Source organism: Mobula hypostoma, chromosome 2 (assembly GCF_963921235.1).
Source record: "Mobula hypostoma chromosome 2, sMobHyp1.1, whole genome shotgun sequence".
Lineage (NCBI taxonomy): Eukaryota > Metazoa > Chordata > Chondrichthyes > Myliobatiformes > Myliobatidae > Mobula > Mobula hypostoma.
Window position 1 is genome coordinate 96,860,099 of NC_086098.1, and position 24,547 is coordinate 96,884,645.

The window sequence follows — 24,547 nt, forward strand, 5'->3', positions numbered from 1 at the left end:
ATCAGTCGGATGAAACTCAGCGGCAGGAAGAAACCCACAGTCCGCAGAGTATCAGCACCCTACGGGATGTTGAGGAAGTTTCAGGCACAAGCAGCAGTCCAAGACACAGCCAGACACATCGTAAAGTGGAGACCATGCAAGGACGTAAGCCGTTGATGAAATGGCCAAAGTCTCCCAGCAAGGAGTGGGAAACCATCAATGCAGATGTGAGCCTGATCTTAAGTGGCATCAAGGGATCAGCAGAAAAGAAGTTTAAGAGGATGGGTGACTTGAGCTACAGAAAGGAGAAATTTGGAGTGAAGGAACAAGTCAGCAGGAAAGATACACCTCCTCCCCCCAAATCCCGTCGTCTCCAGGAAATCCAACGACTTGTTAAAGAAAGAAGAGGCCTAAGGAAGTTGTGGAAAAAAGCAACAGCAGAAGAAAGGGAGGACATCAAGCTCCTTCAAGGGGACCTGAAACAGAGGCTCTCGAAGCTGCGCAGAGCAGAGAATTTAAGGAAACGACGCAAAAAGAAGGAAAAAGCAAGAACAGACTTCTACAAAGATCCCTTTAAATATGTGAAAGGCATTTTCACAAAAGAGAAAAGCGGATGCTCAAAAGTATCAAGAGAGGAGGTTGAAAGACATCTCAGAATCATCCACACTGATAAGCAAAAAGATGAACCGATACTTGTACCAACTGACGTTCCACCAATCTCACCCCCACAACATCAGTTTAACATCAGTCCTCCCAAGCTGAGTGAGGTGAAAGAGGCAGTGAAGGAGGCAAGATCGGCATCAGCGCCAGGCCCTAATTGTGTCTACACGAACACCCTGGATGTTCTGAAATTCCTTTGGAAAAACATGAGGGTTGCATGGAAAAAGCAAGTTATCCTCAAAGCCTGGAGAAGGGTGGGGGGAGTTCTGATCCCAAAAGAAAAGAATTTGTCCACCATCGAGCAATTTCACCAAATAAACCTTATGAACATAGAGGGCAAGATTTTTTTCAGCATGTTGGTGCAAAGGCTTACAAAGTATCTGAAACAAAACCATTTCATTGATACATCAATCCAAAAGAATAGCAGGTTTCTTGGGATGCCTTGAACATACCAGCGTCATATGGCATCAAATCCAGATGGCTAAGAAAGAAAGGATCTGCATGTCTTGTTCCTCGACCTGGCCAACGCCTATGGATCAGTTCCTCATTCCCTACTGTGGACTGCTTTTGAATTCTTTCAGGTGCCTGCAACAACAAATCTGGTAAAACACCTCTACCAGGATCTGCAAGTTTGTCTCACAACATCAGACTTCAACACAGCGTGGAAGTAGGCATCATGGCGGGGTGCACCATCTCCCCATTGGGCTTCACTATGGCAATGGAGCTCATTATCAGAGCCTAAAAATAGGTTGCGGGAGGAAAAGGGCTACAGTTTGGTCAACGGTTACCACCGATACGAGCCTGTATGGATGATATAACAATACTGACGACAACTGTCCCCTGCACCAAGAGACTTCTGGAAAAGCTTCATCAAAACATCACATGGGCAAGGATGAAGATCAAGCCCGGCAAGTGCGGAAGCATCTCCATTGTCAAAGGTCAAGTCACGGATCAAAGATTTCATATTGAAGGAACACCTGTCCCAACTGTTTCAGAAATGCCAGCGAACAGCTTGGGCCGATGGTATGATGCTAAACTCAAGGACACTGAGCAGTTTAAACAACTCAAAAAAGGATTCCATCATGTACATAGCTCACATCAATAAGACCTGGCTGCCAGGAAAACTCAAGCTGTGGTGCTTCCAGTTCGGCATACTCCCAAGACTCGTGGCCTTCAACAGTGTATGAAATCCCCATCAGCAAGGTTGAAAAGCTCAAAAGAATGATCAGCACACATGTAAAACAGTGGCTTGGACTTCTGCGATGCTTAAATCCTGTTGGACTATACGGAAACGGCAAATTGGAATTACCAATTGCAAGTCTTGTGGAAAAATTCAAATGCACCAAAGCAAGATCTGTCATGACCCTCACTGAATCTGAGGATACTGTTATTCGAACAGCGCCCTCCCATGTGGTAACGGGGAGGAAGTGGGCCCTATCTGAAGCTGTTCAGGGTGCTAAGTCTGCTCTTCGCTTCAGGAATGTGGTTGGCCAAGTCCAACATGGGAGAGCCAGGCTCGGGCTCGTCCCAAAGACTCCTCAATGGTACAAGGCAACATCAGTGCAGAAGAGACGGCTCGTGGTGGAGGAGTTGAGAAGACAGGAGGAGGCACAGCGAAATGCCAGAGCCATCTCAATGGCCAAGCAGGGCCAATGGACTAATTGGGAGAGCCTGGAAAAGAGGAAACTTAGCTGGCATGACATCGGAGATGGAGGGATCTCAGCTAAGTTTTGTCATCAGAGCCACTTATGATCGCCTACCCACACCCCAGAACCTGAACCAGTGGTGGGGAGAAGACCCCGCTTTCTCTCTTCGTCAAGCACCTGCATCACTAAGGCACATTTTAACAGGATGAACCACGAGCCTCACCCAGGGGCGGTACACTTGGCGGCGTAACCAAGTTCTCAGACAGCTGTCATCAATCTTGGAACAGAGGCGAATCACCACAAATGCTCCCTCACAAACATCGGCAGGAAATGTCCACATCACATGATTTGTACCAGCAGGTCAACCTCCAGGGCACCATATAACATCAAAAGATGTAAGCATTCTGCAGGTTGCTTGGGATTGAAAAATGGATGTGGACTTGGGGAAAAAAGGTTGTGTTTCCCCCAGACATTGTGGCTGCAACACTCTGGCCAGACATGGTCCTGTGGTCCACAACAGCCAAGCTGAGCTTACTGGGCCTGAACACCTCCCTCTGCAACTGGATCCTAGACTTCCTGACTGGGAGATCTCAGTCAGTCCGAATTGGTAGCAGCATCTCCAACACCATCACACTGAGCACGGGGGCCCCCCAGGGCTGTGTGCTCAGTCCACTGCTGTTCACTCTGCTGACGCACGACTGTGCAGCAATACACAACTCGAACCACATCATCAAGTTCGCCGATGACACAGCCGTGGTGGGTCTCATCGGCAAGAATGATGAGTCAGCATACAGAGAGGAGGTGCAGCGGCTGACGGACTGGTGCAGAGCCAACAACCTGTCTCTGAATGTGAACAAAACAAAAGATGGTTGTTGACTTCAGGAGGACACGGAGCGACCACATGGAACGACTGCTCCATAGAGATTGTTAAGAGCACCAAATTTCTTGGTGTCAACACCAGCTCCATGGCAAAGAAAGCCCAGCAGTGTCTCTACTTTCTGCGAAGGCTGAGAAAAGTCCATCTCCCACCCCTCATCCTCACCACATTCTACAGAGGTTGTATTGAGAGCATCCTGAGCAGCTGCATCACAGCCTGGTTCGGAAATGGCACCATCTCGGATCGCAAAATCCTGCAGCGGATAGTGAGGTCAGCTGAGAAGATCATCGGGGTCTCTCTTCCTGCCATCATAGACATTTACACCACACGCTGCGTCCACAAAGCAAACAGCATTATGAAGGACCCCACGCACCCCTCATACAAAATCTTCTCCCTCCTGCCATCTGGAAAAAGGCACCGAAGCATTCAGGCTCTCACGACCAGACTATGTAACAGTTTCTTCCCCCAAGCCATCAGACTCCTCAATACCCAGAGCCTGGACTGACACCAGCCGACTGTACCCTCTACTGTGCCTACTGTCTTATTACAGTGCCTGCACTGTTTTGTGCACTTTATGCAGTCCTGGATAGGTCTGTAGTCTAGTGTAGTTTTTGTGTTTTTTCTTACATAGTTCAGTGTAGTTTTTGCATTGTTTCATGTAGCATCATGGTTCTGGGAAACGTTGTCTCATTTTTACTATGTTCTGTACCAGCAGTTATGGTTAAAATGACAATAAAAAGTGACTTGACTATTAGCTAGTAGCATTCACATCTACAGTGGTGAAATACCTTGAGAGGTTGGTCATGGTCTAGACTCACTGCAATTTGCCTATTGTCACAATAGCTCTACAGCAGATGCAATTTCAATGGTTCTTCACACAGCATTAGGTCACCTAGACGATACAAACAGCAATGTTAGGATACTGTTCATTGACAGTACCTCAACATTTAACGCCACCATTCCCACAGTCCTGATTGATAAGCTACAGAATCTGGGCCTTTGTACCTCCCTCTGCAATTGGTTTCTCAGTTTCCTAACTGGAAGATCGCAATCTGTACAGATTGGTAGTAATATCTCCTCCTTGCTAACCATCAACACTGGCGCACCTTGGGTGTGTACTTAGTCCACTGCTATATTCTCTCTGTACCCATGACTCTATGGCTAGACGTAGCTCAAATGCCATCTCTAAATTTGCTGATGATACAACCACTGTTGGTAGAATCTCAGATGGAGAAGAGAGGGCATACAGGGGCGAGATATAAAAGCTAGTTGAGTGGTGTCACAGCAACAAACTTGCACTCCATGTCATTAAGATCAAAGAGCTGATTGGTGACTTCAGGAAGAGTAAGGTGAGGGAACACAAACCAATCTTCACAGAGGGATCAGAAGTGGAGAGAGTGAGCAATTTGAAGTTCCTGAGTGTCAAGATCTCCGAGGATCTAACCTGGTCCCAGCATATTGGTGCAGCTGTAAAGAAGGCAGGACAGCAGTTTTATTTCATTAGGAGTTGAGATTTGGTTTGTCAAGCTTGCACAGATTTGTACCGTGGAGAGCATTCTGACGGGCTGTGTCACTGGTTGGGGGGGGCGGGGGGTGATACTGCACTAAATTGGAAAAAAGCTTCAGAAAGTTGTAAAATTAGCTCCATCTTGAGTACAAGCCTCTGTAATATCCAAGTTACCGTCATGGAGTGGTACCTCAGAAAGGTGTATTATTAAGGACCCCCATCACCCAGGACATGCCCTCCTCTCTTTGTTATTGTCATGATGGAGGTACAGAAGCCTGAAGGCACAAACTCAGTGAATCAGGAACAGCTTCTTCGCTTCCCTTCTCCCATCTAATTCCTAAATGGACATTGAACCCATGGACACTACCTCACTTTTTTTTTTATATATTATTTCTGTTTTTGCACTATTTTTAATTTCACTATTTTGTGTGTGTATATATATATATATACTTGTAATTGACTTATTTATTTTTTATATTATCATGTATTGCATTGTATTGCTGCTGCCAAGTTATCAAATTTCATGATGTGTTGGTGATATCTATATACTACTAAAACTCTCATGCTCTGTCTGTCTGTTTGTGACCTCCAATTAGCGCAAAGGCTGCATTACAGCAGCACTTTTTTTTGGCTCAATCAAATTGAAATGCGCTAACTTATAGAATGCAGGCAAAATTCAGGGTTATGTATTCATATAAAATTGCTCATTTGCCAAAAATCAACAGGCTGGCTTTCACTCGAGACCCGATCGGCCATCATGGAAATCGGGACGCGACAGCCCGACACCTGCGCACGACCAGCCTCAGCAGTGACACCTACCAGAGCAAAAGGGCAGGGCAGCTCTGTTTCGAGGGGGTCGCATTCTGTTAATCACATTGTGCAGGATGAGGACAGATCCTACTGCCACCCATCGATAACATAATTAAATCTTATTATAATGACGTACTTCGAGACACCCATAAAACCCTTTGCTGCAGTCAAAGGACAGCAGTGACTATATCACGTCCATTTAGGAGAGCGCCAACCACATCAAGAATAATTAGCATCCTTTGGTGTTAGTGCTTCATATCTTCTATCCAGCATTAGGGTAAAAAAAAACGGTCAGCCTAATTATGCTGCGTGGAAAGGGAAGGGGGACATTATGGTCAAGAGATTACCCCAAACATCATTGGGAAGTGGCAAGGAGAGGGAGAGAACAAGAATCGGATGAGGCCAGGGCTGCATGACTCCAGGATCAAAGAGTCAGGACAAAAAAAGATGAGAGAAGAAGAGACAGAGGAGGAAAGTTATGATGGACGTCTCCAGGATCAGAGACAAACAACAAACAACAGCTGAAGAGACGGGGGATGAAAGGGCTATACGTCTCCAGAATGACAACGAGAGGCACAAGGGTGGCAGATAAGCCAGAAATAATGCCATCAAAAGTGCCCTTTGTTAAATGAGGAGCAGCTATATTTGCTTTGCCAAGTGTCATTTTTCTTTAATAAACTGAGGTTTTCTACTTCAGTTTCCAAAGCAAAGTGATACCAATAGCATTCAGGGAAATTTAATGTTTATTCTGGTCACATCAGACTACACTACCCTTCTCTCAAAGGGTGCTCCAACAGGTCACCCCGTTGTCTAGTTAAACCTGTTTCTGATACTTTTAAGTTCCTTCCTCTCACTTTAAGCTATGACCATTCATAGGAGATTCTTTTTCTGCCTCTTATAAATATGCTTCCATCAGATTATTTTTTCAGCTTCCTTTGCTGCAAGGAAAACAAGCCAAGTTTACCTACTCTCTCCCCATAAGCCATGTCCTCTCGTCCAAGCAACATCCTGGTGAATCTCCTTTGCATTCTTTTTCAGCACAACATTCTTTACAGTGTGATGACTTAGAACTGCAAGCAATACTCTTAAGTGGGATCTAACTAGTATTAAGAACATTTCAAAGAGAATTTTAATTTTGCTGAATGTTTTGTCAACAGAGGGAAAAGTAAAATATTTGTTCCAAGAGTGAAGTTGAGATCTAATCATTTGAAGCTTATAATTTGGTTTAGTGTTAAACTCTTGTGACATGACAGCAATTAATTGAGTATTCATGATATTCTAAACTGACCTGTATGTTTAGCAGTTCTGAAGCTGGACAAATTAGTTCTGAACTTCTATTTGGTGGTACCTGTTATTACACTGGCTTGTTTTTTGATTGCCAATTACAAATTTTCATTTTCATTGTGCCAATGTTTTCAAATTGAATTGCGAAGTTAATCGCTTCCTTCAAAGTCCAATAAAGTAATGGATATTTAAATTGTATCCCTTGTGCCTTTACAACAATTTGCCTTGTTAACTACCATATTGATTCATTTGGATTCTTAATCAATTCCTTTTTCCTTCTGGAAAAGAGCATAGAAACCATAGAAACTACAGCACAGAAACAGGCCTTTTGGCCCTTCTTGGCTGTGCCGAACCATTTTCTGCCTAGTCCCACTGACCTGCACACGGACCATATCCCTCCATACACCTCCCATCCAATTTATTCTTAAATGTTACAAAAGAACCCGCATTTACCACCTCGTCTGGCAGCTCATTCCATACTCCCACCACTCTCTGTGTGAAGAAGCCCCCCCTAATGTTCCCTTTAAACTTTTCCCCCCTCACCCTTAACCCATGTCCTCTGGTTTTTTTTCTCCCCTTGCCTCAGTGGAAAAAGCCTGCTTGCATTCACTCTATCTATACCCATCATAATTTTATATACCTCTATCAAATCTCCCCTCATTCTTCTACGTTCCAGGGAATAAAGTCCTAACCTATTCAACCTTTCTCTGTAACTGAGTTTCTCAAGTCCCGGCAACATCCTTGTAAACCTTCTCTGCACTCTTTCAACCTTATTTATATCCTTCCTGTAATTTGGTGACCAAAACTGAACACAATATTCCAGATTCGGCCTCACCAATGCCTTATACAACCTCATCATAACATTCCAGCTCTTTTACTCAATACTTTGATTAATAAAGGCCAATGTACCAAAAGCTTTCTTTACGACCCTATCTACCTGTGACGACACTTTTAGGGAATTTTGTATCTGTTTTCCCAGATCCCTCTGTTCAACTGCACTCCTCAGTGCCTTAACCATTAACCCTGTATGTTCTACCTTGGTTTGTCCTTCCAACGTGCAATACCTCACACTTGTCAGTATTAAACTCCATCTGCCATTTTTCAGCCCATTTTTCCAGCTGGTCCAAGTCCCTCTGCAGGCTCTGAAAACCTTCCTCACTGTCTACTACACCTCCAATCTTTGTATCATCAGCAAACTTGCTGATCCAATTTACCACATTATCATCCAGATCATTGATATAGATGACAGATAACAATGGACCCAGCACTGATCCCTGTGGCACACCACTAGTCACAGGCCTCCACTCAGAGAAGCAATTCTCTACCACCACTCTCTGGCTTCTTCCATCGAGCCAATGTCGAATCCAATTTACCACCTCTCCATGTATACCTAGCGACTGAATTTTCCTAACTAACCTCCCATGCGGGACCTTGTCAAAGGCCTTACTGAAGTCCATGTAGACAATATCCACTGCCTTCCCTTCATCCACTTTCCTGGAAACCTCCTCGAAAAACTCCAACAGATTGGTCAAACATGACCTACCACGCACAAAGCCATGTTGACTCTCCCTAATAAGCCCCTGTCTATCCAAATGCTTGTAGATTCTGTCTCTTCGTACTCCCTCCAATAACTTACCTACTACTGACGTTAAACTCACCGGCCTATAATTTCCCGGATTACTTTTCGATCCTTTTTTAAACAACGGAACAACATGAGCCACTCTCCAATCCTCTGGCACTTCACCCGTAGACAGCGACATTTTAAATATTTCTGCCAGGGCCCCCGCAATTTCAACACTAGTCTCCTTCAAGGTCCGAGGGAACACTCTGTCAGGTCCCGGGGATTTATCCACTTTAATTTTCCTCAAGACAGCAAGCACCTCCTCCTTTTTAATCTGTACAGTTTCCATGGTCTCACTACTTGATTCCCTCAATTCCATAGATTTCATGCCAGCTTCCTTAGTAAATACAGATGCAAAAAACCTATTTAAGATCTCCCCCATTTCCTTTGGTTCCGCACAAAGCCGACCACTCTGATCTTCAAGAGGACCAATTTTATCCCTTACAATCCTTTTGCTCTTAATATACTTGTAAAAGCTCTTTGGATTATCCTTCACTTTGACTGCCAAGGCATCCTCATGTCTTCTTTTAGCCCTCCTGATTTCTTTCTTAAGTATTTTCTTGCACTTCTTATACTCCTCAAGCACCTGATTTACCCCCTGTTTCCTATACATTTCATACAACTCCCTCTTCTTCTTTATCAGAGTTGCAATATCCCTTGAGAACCAAGGTCCCTTATTCCTATTCAATTTGCCTTTAATCCTGACAGGAACATACAAACTCTGCACTCTCAAAATTTCCCATTTGAAGGCTTCCCACCTACCAATCACATCTTTGCCAGAGAACAACCTGTCCCAATCCACGCTTTTTAGATGCTTTCTCATTTCTTCAAATTTGGCTGCCTTCCAGTTCAGAACCTCAACCCTAGGACCAGATCTATCCTTGTCCATGATCAAATTGAAACTAATGGTGTTATGATCACTGGAACTAAAGTGCTCCCCTACACAGACTTCTGTCACTTGCCCTAATTCGTTACCTAACAGGAGATCCAATATTGCATCCCCTCTAGTTGGTCCCTCTATATATTGATTTAGAAAACTTTCCTGAACACATTTTACAAATTTCTAAACCATCTAGACCCCTAACAGTATGGGAGTCCCAATCAATGTATGGAAAATTAAAATCCCCTACCACCACAACTTTATGTTTCCTGCAATTGCCTGCTATCTCTCTGCAGATTTGCTCTTCCAAGTCTCGTTGACTATTGGGTGGTCTGTAATACAATCCCACTAATGTGGCCATACCTTTCCTGTTTCTCAGCTCCACTCATAAGGACTCAGTAGACAAGCCCTCTAATCTGTCCTGCCTGAGCACTGCTGTAATATTTTCCCTAACAAGCAATGCTACTCCCCCACCTTTCATTCCTCTGCCTCGATCACATCTGAAACATCGGAACCCTGGAATATTAAGCTGCCAGTCCTGCCCCTCCTGTAGCCAAGTTTCACTAATTGCTACAACATCATAATTCCACGTGTCAATCCACGCCCTCAGCTCATCCGCCTTCCCCGCAATACTCCTAGCATTGAAATATATACACCTCAGAAGATTTTTACCACCACTTACAACCTTTCTATCAGCGGATTTGCTTAAACCTTCAACATCATTTATTTTCACCCCAGCCACACTGTCAGCTCTAGCACTCTGGTTCCCATCCCCCTGCAAATCTAGTTTAAAGCCTCCCCAGTAGCACTAACAAACCTCCCTGAAAGGATATTGGTCCCCCTGTGGTTCAAGTGTAACCCATCTCTCTTGTACAGGTCCCACCTGCCCCAGAAGAGGTCCCAATGATCCTGAAATCTGAAACCCTGCCCCCTACACCAGTTCCTCAGCCACTTGTTCCTCCTCCAGAGCATCCTATTCCTACCCTCACTGGCACCTAGCACAGGTAGCAATCCTGAGATTACCACCCTTGAGGTCCTGCTTTTCAACTTCCTACCAAGCTCTCTATACTCACTGTCCAGGACCTCTTCACTCTTCCTTGCTATGTCATTGGTACCGATGTGCACCACGACATCTGGCTGGTCACCCTCCCGCTTCAAAATCAGCATTAGCATAATAATACTTTTCTACTATCAGGAAAGGTGCCTGACTGAATAAGGTGCTGCATCTGGAGCTCAGATTTGTTTGTCTTATGAGTATGAATTTTTTAAATCAATGAGTCTCACTGGCATATTATGCTAATAAGATGGTAATAATTCATTTGCTAACGGCTGGTTTACATGTATAAAGAATATTCCTGATGTAGTTGTCAATCAATAGATATGCAGCATATGTGTAAGTTTCTCACTGCATTAAGTGCCAAGTAAAGGCACTCCCCTATTGAAGCTGGTCAAAAGACCTTCCCTTAAGATTCAGCCACAATTATCATCAGCTATCATTTTGAGAAGTCAACATTGACCAGGAACTTAAGTGCAGTGCAAATAATTCTTCTACTTCAGACTGGAGACCAACACCTTGACTGATTTGCTTCTAATCCAAATTATCATCTTCAGGGCACATGATGAGTATTTCAATTATCAGTTCTTGGGTGGGGCGGGGGGGGGTAGTAACTTTGGTTCAATGCAGAAATGGGCCTCTTGGCATGCATGTCCATGCATATACAAATTCCATTTATCAGGTAGATAGCTGAGGTATCAAGTATAGAGTTGAGTAGAAAATATTTTCGATTGCTTATTGGAATGTGCACTGCTTGAAGCCTGAAGATTACCAGATTGCTGGCTAATTCCCACTTCTAATCAATATTGCCACAGTATGCCTGCCTTTTTGTCGGCTACGTGGGGCAGTCTATGTTACAAACCTAGACTGGTGTCTGTCCCCCACTTTTCTTGCGTTGCATCAACGACTGCATTGGTGCTGGTTTCTATACCCATGCAGAGCTCGGTACTTCATCATCTTTGCCTCCAACTTCTACCCTGCCCTCAAATTTACCTGGTTCATTTCCAACATCTCCTTTCCCTTTCTCGATCTCACTGCCTCTATCGCTGGAGACGGCTTACCTACTGATGTCTATTATAAACCCACGGACTCTCGCAGCTACCTGGGCTATTCATCTTCCCACACTGTTACTTGCTACTTCTCTCAATTCCTCCGTCTCCACTGCATCTGCTCTCGGGATGAGGCTCTTCATTCCAGAACAAAGAACATGTCCTCCTTTTTCAAAGAAAGTGTCTTCCCTTCTGTTTCATGCACATCTGCTCTTATCTCATTCTCCTGTCACCCTACCAGTGATAGGGTTCCTCTTGTCCTGACCTACCACCCCACCACCCTCTGCCTCCAGCACATAATTCTGGAACTTCCGCCATTTCCAACGGGATCCCACCACCGAGCACACTTTTCCCTCTCTCATTAACCACCCCCCCCCCCACTTTCTGCTTTCCGCAGAAATCACTCTTTATATAGAAAACATAGAAAATAGGTGCAGGAGTAGGCCATTCGGCCCTTCGAGCCTGCACCGCCATTTATTATGATCATGGCTGATCATCCAACAAAGAACCCTGCCCCAGCCTTCCCTCCATACCCCCTGATCCCCGTCGCCACAAGGGCCATATCTAACTCCCTCTTAAATATAGCCAATGAACTGGCCTCAACTGTTTCCTGTGGCAGAGAATTCCACAGATTCACCATTCTCTGTGTGAAGAAGTTTTTCCAAATCTCAGTCCTAAAAGGCTTCCCCTTTATCCTCAAACTGTGGCCCCTTGTTCTGGACTTCCCCAACATCGGGAACAGTCTTCCTGCATCTAGCCTGTCCAATCCCTTTAGGATTTTATACGTTTCAATCAGATCCCCCCTCAATCTTCTAAATTCCAACGAGTACAAGCCCAGTTCATCCAGTCTTTCTTCATATGAAAGTCCTGCCATCCCAGGAATCAATCTGGTGAACCTTCTTTGTACTCCCTCTATGGCAAGGATGTCTTTCCTCAGATTAGGGGACCAAAACTGCACACAATACTCCAGGTGTGGTCTCACCAAGGCCTTGTACAACTGCAGTAGTACCTCCCTGCTCCTGTACTCAAATCCTCTCGCTATAAATGCCAGCATACCATTCGCCTTTTTCACCGCCTGCTGTACCTGCATGCCCACTTTCAATGACTGGTGTATAATGACACCCAGGTCTCGTTGCACCTCCCCTTTTCCTAATCGACCACCATTCAGATAATAATCTGTTTTCCTATTTTTGCCACCAAAGTGGATAACTTCACATTTATCCACATTAAATTGCATCTGTCATGAATTTGCCCACTCACCCAACCTATCCAAGTCACTCTGCATCCTCTCAGCATCCTCCTCACAGCTAACACTGCCACCCAGCTTCTTGTCATCCGCAAACTTGGAGATGCTGCATTTAATTCCCTCATCCAAGTCATTAATATATATTGTAAACAACTGGGGTCCCAGCACTGAGCCTTGCGGTACCCCACTAGTCACCGCCTGCCATTCTGAAAAGGTCCTGTTTATTCCCACTCTTTGCTTCCTGTCTGCTAACCAATTCTCCATCCACATCAATACCTTACCCCCAATACCGTGTGCTTTAAGTTTGCACACTGATCTCCTGTGTGGGACTTGTCAAAAGCCTTTTGAAAATCCAAATATACCACATCCACTGGTTCTCCCCTATCCACTCTACTAGTTACATCCTCAAAAAATTCTATGAGATTCGTCAGACATGATTTTCCTTTCACAAATCCATGCTGACTTTGTCCGATGATTTCACCGCTTTCCAAATGTGCTGTTATCACATCTTTGATAACTGACTCCAGCAGTTTCCCCACCACCGACGTTAGGCTAACTGGTCTATAATTCCCCGGTTTCTCTCCCTTTTTTAAAAAGTGGGGTTACATTAGCCACCCTCCAATCCTCAGGAACTAGTCCAGAATCTAACGAGTTTTGAAAAATTATCACTAATGCATCCACTATTTCTTGGGCTACTTCCTTAAGCACTCTAGGATGCAGACCATCTGGCCCTGGTGATTTATCTGCCTTCAATCCCTTCAATTTACCTAACACCACTTCCCTACTAACATGTATTTCGCTCAGTTCCTCCATCTCACTGGACCCTCTGTCCCCTACTATTTCTGGAAGATTATTTATGTCCTCCTTAGTGAAGACAGAACCAAAGTAATTATTCAATTGGTCTGCCATGTCCTTACTCCCCATAATCAATTCACCTGTTTCTGTCTGTAGGGGACCTACATTTGTCTTTACCAGTCTTTTCCTTTTTACATATCTATAAAAGCTTTTAGTCAGTTTTTATGTTCCCTGCCAGTTATGACTCCCTTGTCCAATTAGTCCCTCCCCACTGATCTTCCTCCTGGCACTAATCCTTACAAGTGGAATATCCTGCCCCTACACCACCTCCTTCACTACCATTCAGGCCCCAAACAGTCCTTCCAGCTGAGGCGATGCTGCAACTTTGTTTGTTGGGGTCATATACTGTGTCTGGTGCTCCAGGTGTTATTTTGGGTTTCCAATGGAAGATAATTAAGAAGTGATTAGTAAAGAGTGACATTAGTGAAGTGTTTTCTGCAGGAAAAGACAAAGGGTCCTCTTAAAATCACAAACAAGAGAAAGTCTGCAGATGCTGGAAATCCGAGCAACACACACAAGATGCTGGAGGAACTCAGCAGGCCAGGCAGCATCAAAGTACAGAAACCCTTCCGCAGGACTGGAGAAGAAAAGCTGAGGAGTAGATTTGAAAGATGCGGCGGGGGAGGGGAGAGTGACAATCGAGGTGATAGGTGGAACTTGGAGGGGGAGGGATGAAGTAAAGAGCTAGGAAGTTGATTGGTAGAAGAGACAGAAGGCCATGGAATAAAGAAAAAGGGGGAGGGGGAAGGAGTATCAGAGGGAAGCGATGGGCGGGCAGGGAGATAACAGAGAGGGACAAGGGGGATGGGAATGGTGAAGGGGGGGTGGAGACATTACTGGAAGTTTGCGAAATTGATGTTTATGCATCAGGTTGGAGGCTACCCAAATAGAATATAAGGTATTGATCCTCCAACCTAAGTGTGGCATTATCCGGACAGTGGAGGAGTCCATGGATGGACATATTGGAATGAGAATGGGAAGTGGAATTAAAATGGGTGGCCACCGGGAGATCCTGCTTGTTCTGGCGGGCAGAATGTAGATGCTTGGCCAAACGGTCTCCCAATCTACGTTGGACCTTGCCGATTATATATGAGGCCACACCGGGAGCACTGAACACAGTATATGGTCCCAACAGACTCACAAGTGAAGTGTCGCCTCAGCATGAAGGACTGTTTGGGGCCCTGAATGGTAGTGAGGGAGGAGGTGTAGGGGCATGTGAAGCACTTGTTCTGCTTGTCAGGATAAGTGCCAGGAGGGAGATCAGTGGGGATGGACAAATAGACAAGGGGGTCACATAGGGAATGATCCCTGTGGAAAGTTGGGGGGGGGGGGGGAGGGAAAAATGTGTATGGTGGTAGGATTCAGTTGGAGATGGCGGACATTTTGGAGAATTATGTGCTGAAGGCAGAGGCTGGTGGGGTGGTAGGTGAGGACAAGAGGAAGCCTATCCCTAGTAGGAGGATGGGGTGAGAGCAGACATGCGTGAAATGGAAGAGATTCGGTTGAGGGCAGCATTGATGGTGGAGGGAGTGAAGCCTCTTTCTTTGAAAAAGGAGGACATCTCCCGAAACGTGGACTGTACTTTTTTCTATAGATGCTGCCTCGCCTGCTGAGTTCCTCCAGCTTTTTGTGTGGTCCTCTGTGAATGTTTGCTTTTGAAGATACATTCTCAACATTTTGAAATATTTAGATTTTCAGTTTTCAAAATATATTACATTATATACACTATCATTAATTTGGAGAAGGAAGTCTGAGAATTGGAGTGGGAGTGTGGCGGGAGCCATTTTGATTTTCTTCTCGTCGGAGTTCAGAGAGGCGGGGCTTCGCAGACATGTGATGTCGGGCAGTGAAGCGCGACAGATTTAAAAGGTCAGAAATCCTGATTCAGGTTTCATTTGGAGAAGGAAGTCTGAGAATCAGAGCGGAAGTGCGGCAGGAGCCATTTTGATTTTCTTCTCGTCAGAGTTCAGAGAGGCGGGACAGCACAGGCGTGTGATGTCGGGCAGTGAAGCGCAGAAGAGTTAAGAGGAACACAAACTTATACAGCGAGTAGCATCGTTTTGCGGGCAGCGGAGTGAGCTGTGAGCAGAGTGAAGGCGTAAGGGCTTTGGCTCAAAGGGCTTAGGCGGAAACAGGGGAGGCAAAGTAGGTTTGGTTTTCAAGTTTTCCTGCTATTTGAGGAAAGTGGGAAGTATGTGTGTGGGGGCAGCTTGCTGTTCTCAGTGTCAGATATGGGAGGTCCTGGACTCTTCTAGCCTCCTGGACATCCACATCTGCACCAGGTGCGCCAAGCTGCAGCTCCTAAGGGACCGCGTTAGGGAACTGGAGCTGCAGCTCGATGACCTTCGTCTGGTCAGGGAGAGTGAGGAGTTGATAGAGAGGAGTTACAGGCAGTTAGTCACACTGGGGCTACAGGAGGGAGACAAGTGGGCCACAGTTAGGAGGGGGAAGGGGAAGAGTCAGGAACTAGATAGTACCCCAGTGGCTGTACCCCTTAATAAGTACTCCTGTTTGAGTACTGTTGGGGGAGACAGCCTACCTGGGGGAAGCAACAGTGGCCGTGCCTCTGGCACAGAGTCCAGCCCTGTAGCTCAGAGGGTAGGGAAAGGAAGAGGAGGGCAGTAGTAATATGGGACTTGATAGTTAGGGGGTCAGATAGGCGATTCTGTGGACGCAGTCAGGAGACCCAGATGGTAATTTGCCTCCCTGGTGCCAGGGTCCGGGATGTTTCTGATCGTGTCCAAGATATCTTGAAGTGGGAGGGTGAGGAACCAGAGGTCGTGGTACATATTGGTACCAATGACATAGGTAGGAAAAGGGAAGAGGTCCTGAAAGGAGAATACAGGCAGTTAGGAAGGGAGTTGAGAAGAAGGACCGCAAAGGTAGTGATCTCAGGATTACTGCCTATGCCACACGACAGTGAGAGTGGGAATGGAATGAGGTGGAGGATAAATGCATGGCTGAGGGATTGGAGCAGGGGGCAGGGATTCAAGTTCCTGGATCATTGGGACGACTTTTGGGACAGGTGTGACCTGTACAAAAAGGACGGGTTGCACTTAAATCCTAGGGGGACCAATATCCTAGCGGGGAGATTTGCGAAGGCTGCTGGGGAGACTTTAAACTAGGATGGTTGGGGGATGGGAATGAAATTGAAGAGACTAGGAGAGAGGAGGTTAGTTCACAAATAGAGAAAGCTAGTAGACAGTGTGTGAGGGAGTATAGGCAGGGGACAGAGAATGGGAACACTCAGACCGAAGATGTAGGGGAGAAGGAAGAAAAAGATAATAAAGTTGTTCGCACCATTAGGGATAAACAGAGAGTAAGAGGTGGGGAGTTTCTTAAATGCATCTATTTTAATGCTAGGAGCATTGTAAGAAAGGTGGATGAGCTTAGAGCATAGATTGATACCTGGAAATGTGATGTTGTAGCTACTAGTGAAACATGGTTGCAGGAGAGGTGTGATTGGCAACTAAATATTCCAGGATTTCGTACCTTCAGGTGTGATAGAATTGGAGGGGTAAGAGGGGGAGGTGTTGCATTGCTTGTCAGAGAAAATATTACAGTAGCGCTTTGGCAGGATAGATTAGAGGGCTCGTCTAGGGAGGCTATTTCGGTGGAATTGAGGAATGGGAAAGGTGTAGTAACGCTTATAGGGGTGTATTATAGACCACCTAACGGAGTGAGAATTGGAGGAGCAAATTTGTAAGAAGATATTTGTAGTAAGCACAAGGTTGTGATTGTGGGAGATTTTAATTTTCCACACATAGACTGGGAAGCCCATTCTGTAAAAGGGCTGGATGGTTTGGAGTTTGTAAAATGTGTGCAGGATAGTTTTTTGCAGCAATACATAGAGGTACCAACTGGAGAAGGGGCAGTGTTGGATCTTCTATTAGGAAATGAGATAGGTCAGATGACAGAGGTATGTGTTGGGGAGCACTTCGGGTCCAGTGATCACAGTGCTATTAGTTTCAATATAAGTATGGAGAGGGATAGGACTGGACCCAGGGTTGAGATTTTTTGATTGGAGAGAGGCTAACTTTGAGGAGATGCGAAAGGATTTAGAAAGAGTGGATTGGGACAGTTGTTTTATGGGAAGGATGTAATAGAGAAATGAAGGTCACTTGAAGGTGAAATTTTGAGGGTACAGGATCTTTATTCCTGTTAGATTGAAAGGTAAGGTTAAAAGTTTGAGAGAGCCATGGTTTTCAAGGGATATTGGAAACTTGGTTCAGAAAAAAGAGAGAGATCTATAATAAATATAGGAAGCATGGAGTAAATGAGGTGCTCAAGGAATATAAAGAATGTAAAAAGAACCTTAAGAAATTGATTAGAAAAGCTAAAAGAAGATATGAGATTGCTTTGGCAAGTAGGTGAAAATAAATCCAAAAGGGTTTCTACAGTTATATTAATAGCAAAAGGATAGTGAGGGATAAAATTGGTCCCTTAAAGAATCAGAGTGGACAGCTATGTGCGGAGCCAAAAGAGGTGGAGGAGATTTTGGACAATTTCTTTTCTTCGGTATTCACTAAGGAGAAGGATATTGAATTGTGTAAGGTAAGGGAAACAAGTAGGGTAGTTATAGAAATTATAATTAAAGAAGAGGAAGTACTGGCGCTTTTAAGGAATATAAAAGTGGATAAGTCTCCGGGTCTCGACAGGATATTCCCTAGGATCTTGAGGGAAGTTAGTGTAGAAACAGCAGGGGCTCTGACAGAAATATTCCAAATGTCATTAGAAACGGGGATAGTGCTGGAGGATTGGTGTATTGCTCATGTTGTTCCATTGTTTAAAAAGGGTTCTAAGAGTAAACCTAGCAATTATTGGCCATAAGTTTGACGTCAGTGGTGGGTAAATTAATGGAAAGTATTCTTAGAGATGGTATATACAGACATCCCACCCTGCAAAAACTCATTTCAGGGAGGTAGCACCATCAATTTGCGGGACACTCCTGGGAGAGGTGGGATGTCGGCAATAGAGTAGCTCCTTAGCAGCTAGCCAGCTAGTTTAAGTAATGTTAGCTACGCTAATGAACGAATGACACCTGTTAAACTCACCTCAACACGTCTTTTACAGTCTTAACCCACCATGGGCAATAGAAAAGTCACTGTTGCAAACAGTGCAGCGAGCAGCACTGTCATTATTTTGACCCCTATTAGGCAGGGGTACACTTTAGCGTAGTCTGGGGTGATGTACGTTTTATATTTTTTTGGAGCACTCTGCCATGGCGCGCACTCTCTCTCATGGTTGCTCGTGCGTGCTCAAGCGCTCTCGCTTTCTCTCTTGCTCGCGCTCTCTCATGGTCACTCGTGCGCTCTCAAGCACTCTCGCTCTCTCGCTCGCGCATTCTCGCTCTCTCACGCTCTCTCTTGCTTTCTCTCACTTGCTCTCAAAAGAATTGATTTCCGTAATATTGTATATAATTTGCGGGCATCAGGGAGCCACTATTCATATGCGGGAGACTCCCAGAACTTCCGGGAGAGGTGGGATGTCTGTATATATGATTATCTGGATAGACAGGGTCTGATTAGGAACAGTCAACATGGATTTGTATGTGGAAGGTCATGTTTGACAAATCTTATTGAATTTTTTTGAAGAGGTTACTAGGAAAATTGACGAGGGTAAAGCGGTGGATGTTGTCTATATGGACTTCAGTAAGGCCCTTCACAAGGTTCCACACGGAAGGTTAGTCGAATCATTAGGTATTAATATTGAAGTAGTAAAATGGATTCAACAGTGGCTGGATAGGAGATGCCAGAGAGTAAGTGGTGGATAACTGTTTGTCAGGTTGGAGGCCGGTGACTAGTGGTGTGCCTCAGGGGTCTGTACTGGGTCCAATGTTGTTTGTCATATACATTAATGATCTGGATTATTAAGTATGCAGATGATACTAAGGTAGCGTTGTGGATAATGAAGTAGGTTTTCAAAGCTTGCAGAGAGATTTGGGCTAGTTAGAAGAGTGGACTGAAAGATGGCAGATGGAGTTTAATGCTGATAAGTGTAAGGTGCTACATTTTGGTAGGACTAATCAATATAGGACATACATGGTAAATGGTAGGGCTTTGAAGAATGCCGTAGAATAGACTGATCTAGGAATAATTGTGCACAGTTCCCTGAAGGTGGAATCTCATGTGGATAGGGTGGTGAAGAAAGCTTTTGGTATGCTGGCCTTTATAAATCAGAGCATTGAGTATAGGAGTTGGGATGTAATTTTGTAATTGTACAAGGATTGGTAAGGCCAAATTTGGAGTATTGTGTACAATTCTGGGTCACCAAATTATAGGAAAGATGTCAACAAAATAGAGAGAGTACAGAGGAGATTTACCTGGGTTACCTGGGTTTTAGCACCTAAGTTACAGAGAAAAGTTGAACAAATTAGGTCTTCATTCTTTGGAGTGTAGAAGGTTGAGGGGGAACTTGATAGAGGTATTTAAAATTATGAGGGGGATAGACAGAGTAGGGGAGATTCAAACAAGAGGACATGAGTTGAGAGTTAAGGGGCAAAAGTTTAGGGGTAACACGACGGGGAACTTCTTTACTCAGAGTGGTAGCTGTGTGGAACGAGCTTCCAGTAGAAGTGGTAGAGGCAGGTTCGATTTTGTCTTTTAAAATAAAATTGGATAGGTATATGGACAGGAAAGGAATGGAGGGTTTTGGGCTGAGTGCATTAGATGGGTCTAGGTGAGAGTAGGCGTTGGGCACGGACTAGAAGGGCTGAGATGACCTTTTTCTGTGCTGTAATTGTTATATGGTTATATCTTTTTAAAAGAAATTTTGTGCATCAAACAGTTAAGTACTGTTGAAAGAAGCTGTTTTCATTGTGGATGAGAGTCCAGTTAGTTTGATTTAGCTAACTTGTTCTTCAGTAAATGTTAATTCTGTTTCTTTTACTCATTTCAAATGCTCATCTTTCACTTCAGACATTTTGTCTTGACCTTCAGCTCTTTTGTTTCTAGTCCCCTCCCCATTCCATAGGGCTACCTCCAACTATTCTCAACCTAACTGGAGAAGAACTTCCTGCTGAGAAGGAAAACACTGTTAATGCAACTCCTGTGAGTATTTTTTTCTCAACGTAATGAAAATGAAATTTGTCCACCCAGAGTAAAAGCAGCTGGTGATAGCTAATGTATATGGGTTTGACAAAATTGTCAAACAAGGAGGGAAAAGGAAGCTGAAGTTGAATACTGACATGATGAATATCATCAGAACAAATACAGTAGAAGCCAAGTAACGTGAAGAATTCAATAGATTCTTGTAGGAACTTAAGCAAATGAACTTTGTCCATCGATAAGCGCATGAGAATATTGTTGCTAACAGAGACCATTGAAAGTAGGAAAAGACTGGTGACTAAATATTCCAGGAGAAGATTTTCATTCATGGTGTCAGGAGGTGAAATTGCATTTATTAGTTAAGGAGTTCGTTATTGAAGTAATGAAAGAGGATACCATAGAAGTCTCTCCAAATGAGGCCTTATTGATCATGCTTGAGAATGAAAAGGGTAATGAAAAGTAAATGAGCAAATCTGAGATGCAAAATAATAAAGTTAAAATGCTGGGCTCTCACTTTGGTGTTACACTCTGGGCCTTCAAATAGTCAGCAGGAATTAGAAGAACACATAATAGGTACATCATGGAAAGGTGTAAAAGCAGTTGGTTTGGGGATCATAACTTTCTCAATGTTGACTGGGTTGTTTTTCGTGCAAGGGTAGAGAGAGGGAGGAATTCATCAAATGAGGGTTTTCTGAAGCAATGTGCAGCAAGTCTCACTTAGAGAAAGCTGTGCCTGAGTCTAGGGAATGAAGATGGATAAATGATTGAAGTTTCTGTAGATGAGCGCTTTGGGAACAGTGGTATTTTCTGGTTAGTTTCAAGATGGTCATGAAACTTGGTTCTTAAGTTGGAGTGTAAACCAGGAAGGGATGGGAGGAGAAGAGTAGATTTCCATTGGAGAGCCTGATTGGAAGCAGCTGCAAGAGGGGAAAACAACATCTGGATAAGTGGGAAGCATTTAAAAGTGCAATGGTAAGATTACCAAGTCAGGACAAAGAGCAAAGAGGGGTAAAGAGCAAAGATAATTATTCAGTGAACTTTGGTTAACAAAATATTTTAAATGTTTGACTGTTAATCCTTTTTTGTTAATAGCTTGTCGGTCTAAAATTGTCCCTCTAATGTTTTATGGTTCTGAAACCCGGCAAATATACATTAACACATACAACACTGAAAGGATAATTATATCTGCTTGAAAGGTTTGAAATATTATTTACATAATGTTTATTTTCCCTGCCACCATTGAGGTCTTGTCACAAGGACTGCGAGTTGTATATTGTACTGTTGACCTGTGCTGCGCACCTTGTGCCTTTTGAATCATATTTTATTTACTTATTTGTGGTAATACTTTGTTTTATTTGGAGTGTGTCTCTCTGCTTTCTCTCTATATTCTGGTAATATTTGAATGTGCACAAAGAATATATGGAGTAGATTCCTTGTAAAATGTCTACCTCCCGTGCTGATATTTTTTTTGTCACCCCAGTATCTGAGCTTGCTACACAAGTACCCTATATATGCAACCCTTATAGCTAGATTTCCCATCAAATTTGGCATACTTTAAAAAGACAATAATTTTTACCGTTGTCATTATGTAACTATATTTATCCCTCACTCCTTGTTCCAAGCAAATTACTGACCCCTCATATATGTAAAATTCAAGGGACCGTTAGTATGTTAACTATGTACTTTTCTCTTTGAATCACTGAGTCACAAATTCACAAGTCTGGCCACTAAGTTCATTATAAACTACTTCCTAAATTCTAGTTTGCTAAACAGCTCTGTTTATTCCAAGTGCGTCCTGTTAAAGCTGGCAAATATTAAAGTGAATGTGAAGTTACTGATTGTGGTACAGGTCAGCAGGAATATCTCAAGCAAGAGACTGGATTTAGGGCTGGTTTTGCTTTGTTTGAGGTAGAAAAGGCTAGTGAGAGACCTGATATAAGTATTAAAAATTGAGATGGAAAAGTACAAAGCAAGGGAAGGAAGGAAAATTTGACTTGATTAGCTCAATGATTTGGTTTGTAAGATAAAAGCTGACGGGCAGTTAAAGCAAGATTAACAAGTTTGTTAATTTAAGACAACTGGTATACATATGGAAAATTGCATTTTAACCATTACTTTCTTGAGGCAGACTTGTGTCATCTCTGCCAGTAAGTTTTCAATAAATTGCACATTCTGTAATTTTTATTCATTCAGTGAATAAAGTGCATATTGTATCTGCCCTTTTATTAAATTTTTTTTATTTCTTGTCTCCTTTATATTGTGTTCTTTTACATGAATGGTATCTTAGAATTTGCATCAATTCTTGCAAATACATACCCCAGGAGTCCCCAACCTTTTTTGCACCGTGGACCAGCCGACCGGGACGGGGGGGGGGGTGGGGGGGCGTTCAAGTAGGGTTAAACTCACCGCAACATATCTTTTACAGTTAAGGTTGCCAATTTTCTCACTCCCAAGTAAGGGACAAAAGTAGCAGTCAAATCCTGACGAAGGGTCCTGGCCTGAATCGTCGACTGTACCTCTTCCTGTAGATGCTGCCTGGCCTGCTGCATTCACCAGCATTTTTTGTGTGTGATGATGGGACACTTGTGTTTACCCCGAGAAAGGCTACCATGACCATGGAGCCTTGCGTAGGCACCTGTGTGCGCATGCGTGACGTGCGCATATGTGTCATGCGCATGCACGTACATGCTGATTTTTTTTCTTTCTTTCTTTTTAAATCTTTTTATTGAATAAGTATACAAAAAGGTAAGCCATATAGACACTAATACACTGTTAGAATATAATAAAATTACAGAAGATATTAATACAAAAAAAATACTACAAACAATGTAATTTAAACATAACAAACCAAGGGAACATAATAGTATACTAATTTTATATATATATCAATAGGGAAAAGGAAACCCCCCCAAAAAAAAAACCTACCGTGCAACTAACTAAAAGCAAAGCAAAGCAATGGGCTAACTTGAAACCAAACAGAGTTAAACTTAAAATCACGTCCTCAATCCCGACCTCCATTAAAAACAGTAAAAAAAACAAGAAGGGTATATATTACATTAATTGAAAATATTGAATAAAAGATCTCCAAGTCTGTTCAAATTTAAATGAGGAGTCATAAAGGTTGCTTCTAATTTTCTCCAGATTCAAGCATAATATCGTCTGAGAAAACCAAAAAAAGGTAGTTGGAGCATTAAGCTCTTTCCAATGTTGTAAGATACATCTTTTCGCCATTAAAGTAAGAAATGCAATCATTCTACGGGCTGAAGGGGAAAGATTACTGGAAATTTTAGGTAGTCCAAAGATAGCAGTAATAGGGTGAGGAGAGATGTCTATATTCAATACCTTGGAGATAATATTAAAAATGTCTTTCCAAAAAGTTTCCAAAGTAGGGCAAGACCAAAACATATGAGTTAAAGAGGCTATCTGCCCCGGACATCTATCACAAAAAGGATTAATATGAGAATAAAAGCGCGCTAACTTATCTTTGGACATATGTGCTCTATGAACAACTTTAAATTGAATTAGGGAATGTTTAGCACAGATAGAGGAAGTATTGACTAATTGTAAAATCTGCCCCCAGTCCTCCACGGAAATGGTAAACCCCAATTCCTGTTCCCAATCTACCCTAATCTTATCAAATGGAGCTTTCCTAAGTTTCATAATAATATTATAAATCATAGCCGATGCACCTTTCTGACATGGATTAAGATTGATTATAGTATCTAAAATGTATGTAGGAGGAAGCATTGGAAAGGAAGAAAGTATAGTACTTAGGAAATTTCTAACTTGTAGATATCTAAAAAGATGTATTCTTGATAAGTTATATTTAGATAATTGTTCAAAAGACATAAGGGAACCATCTAAAAATAAATCCAAAAACCGTGAAATACCCTTAGTCTTCCAAGTTTGAAAAGCACGATCCGTAAAAGAGGGAGGAAAAAATATGTTACCTAAAATAGGAATCACTAACCCAAATTGATTAAGATCAAAAAATTTTCTGAATTGAAACCAAATACGTAAGGTATATTTAACT

At 43.3% G+C, this 24,547-nt stretch overlaps 1 protein-coding gene across 4 annotated transcripts in view; it reads left to right on the forward strand.

The window, feature by feature from the left end:
- Window positions 1-24,547, forward strand: part of smap1 (small ArfGAP 1) — a 130,260-nt gene that overhangs the window by 45,803 nt on the left and 59,910 nt on the right. For 2 of the 4 annotated variants that reach the window (XM_063040286.1, XM_063040287.1), the window contains one exon: window positions 20,422-20,517. The exons of the other annotated variants lie outside the window; for them this stretch is intronic. In XM_063040286.1, the coding sequence (XP_062896356.1) occupies window positions 20,422-20,517 (96 nt within the window). The remainder of the gene's footprint in view (window positions 1-20,421; window positions 20,518-24,547) is intronic. 4 annotated transcript variants of the gene reach the window in all.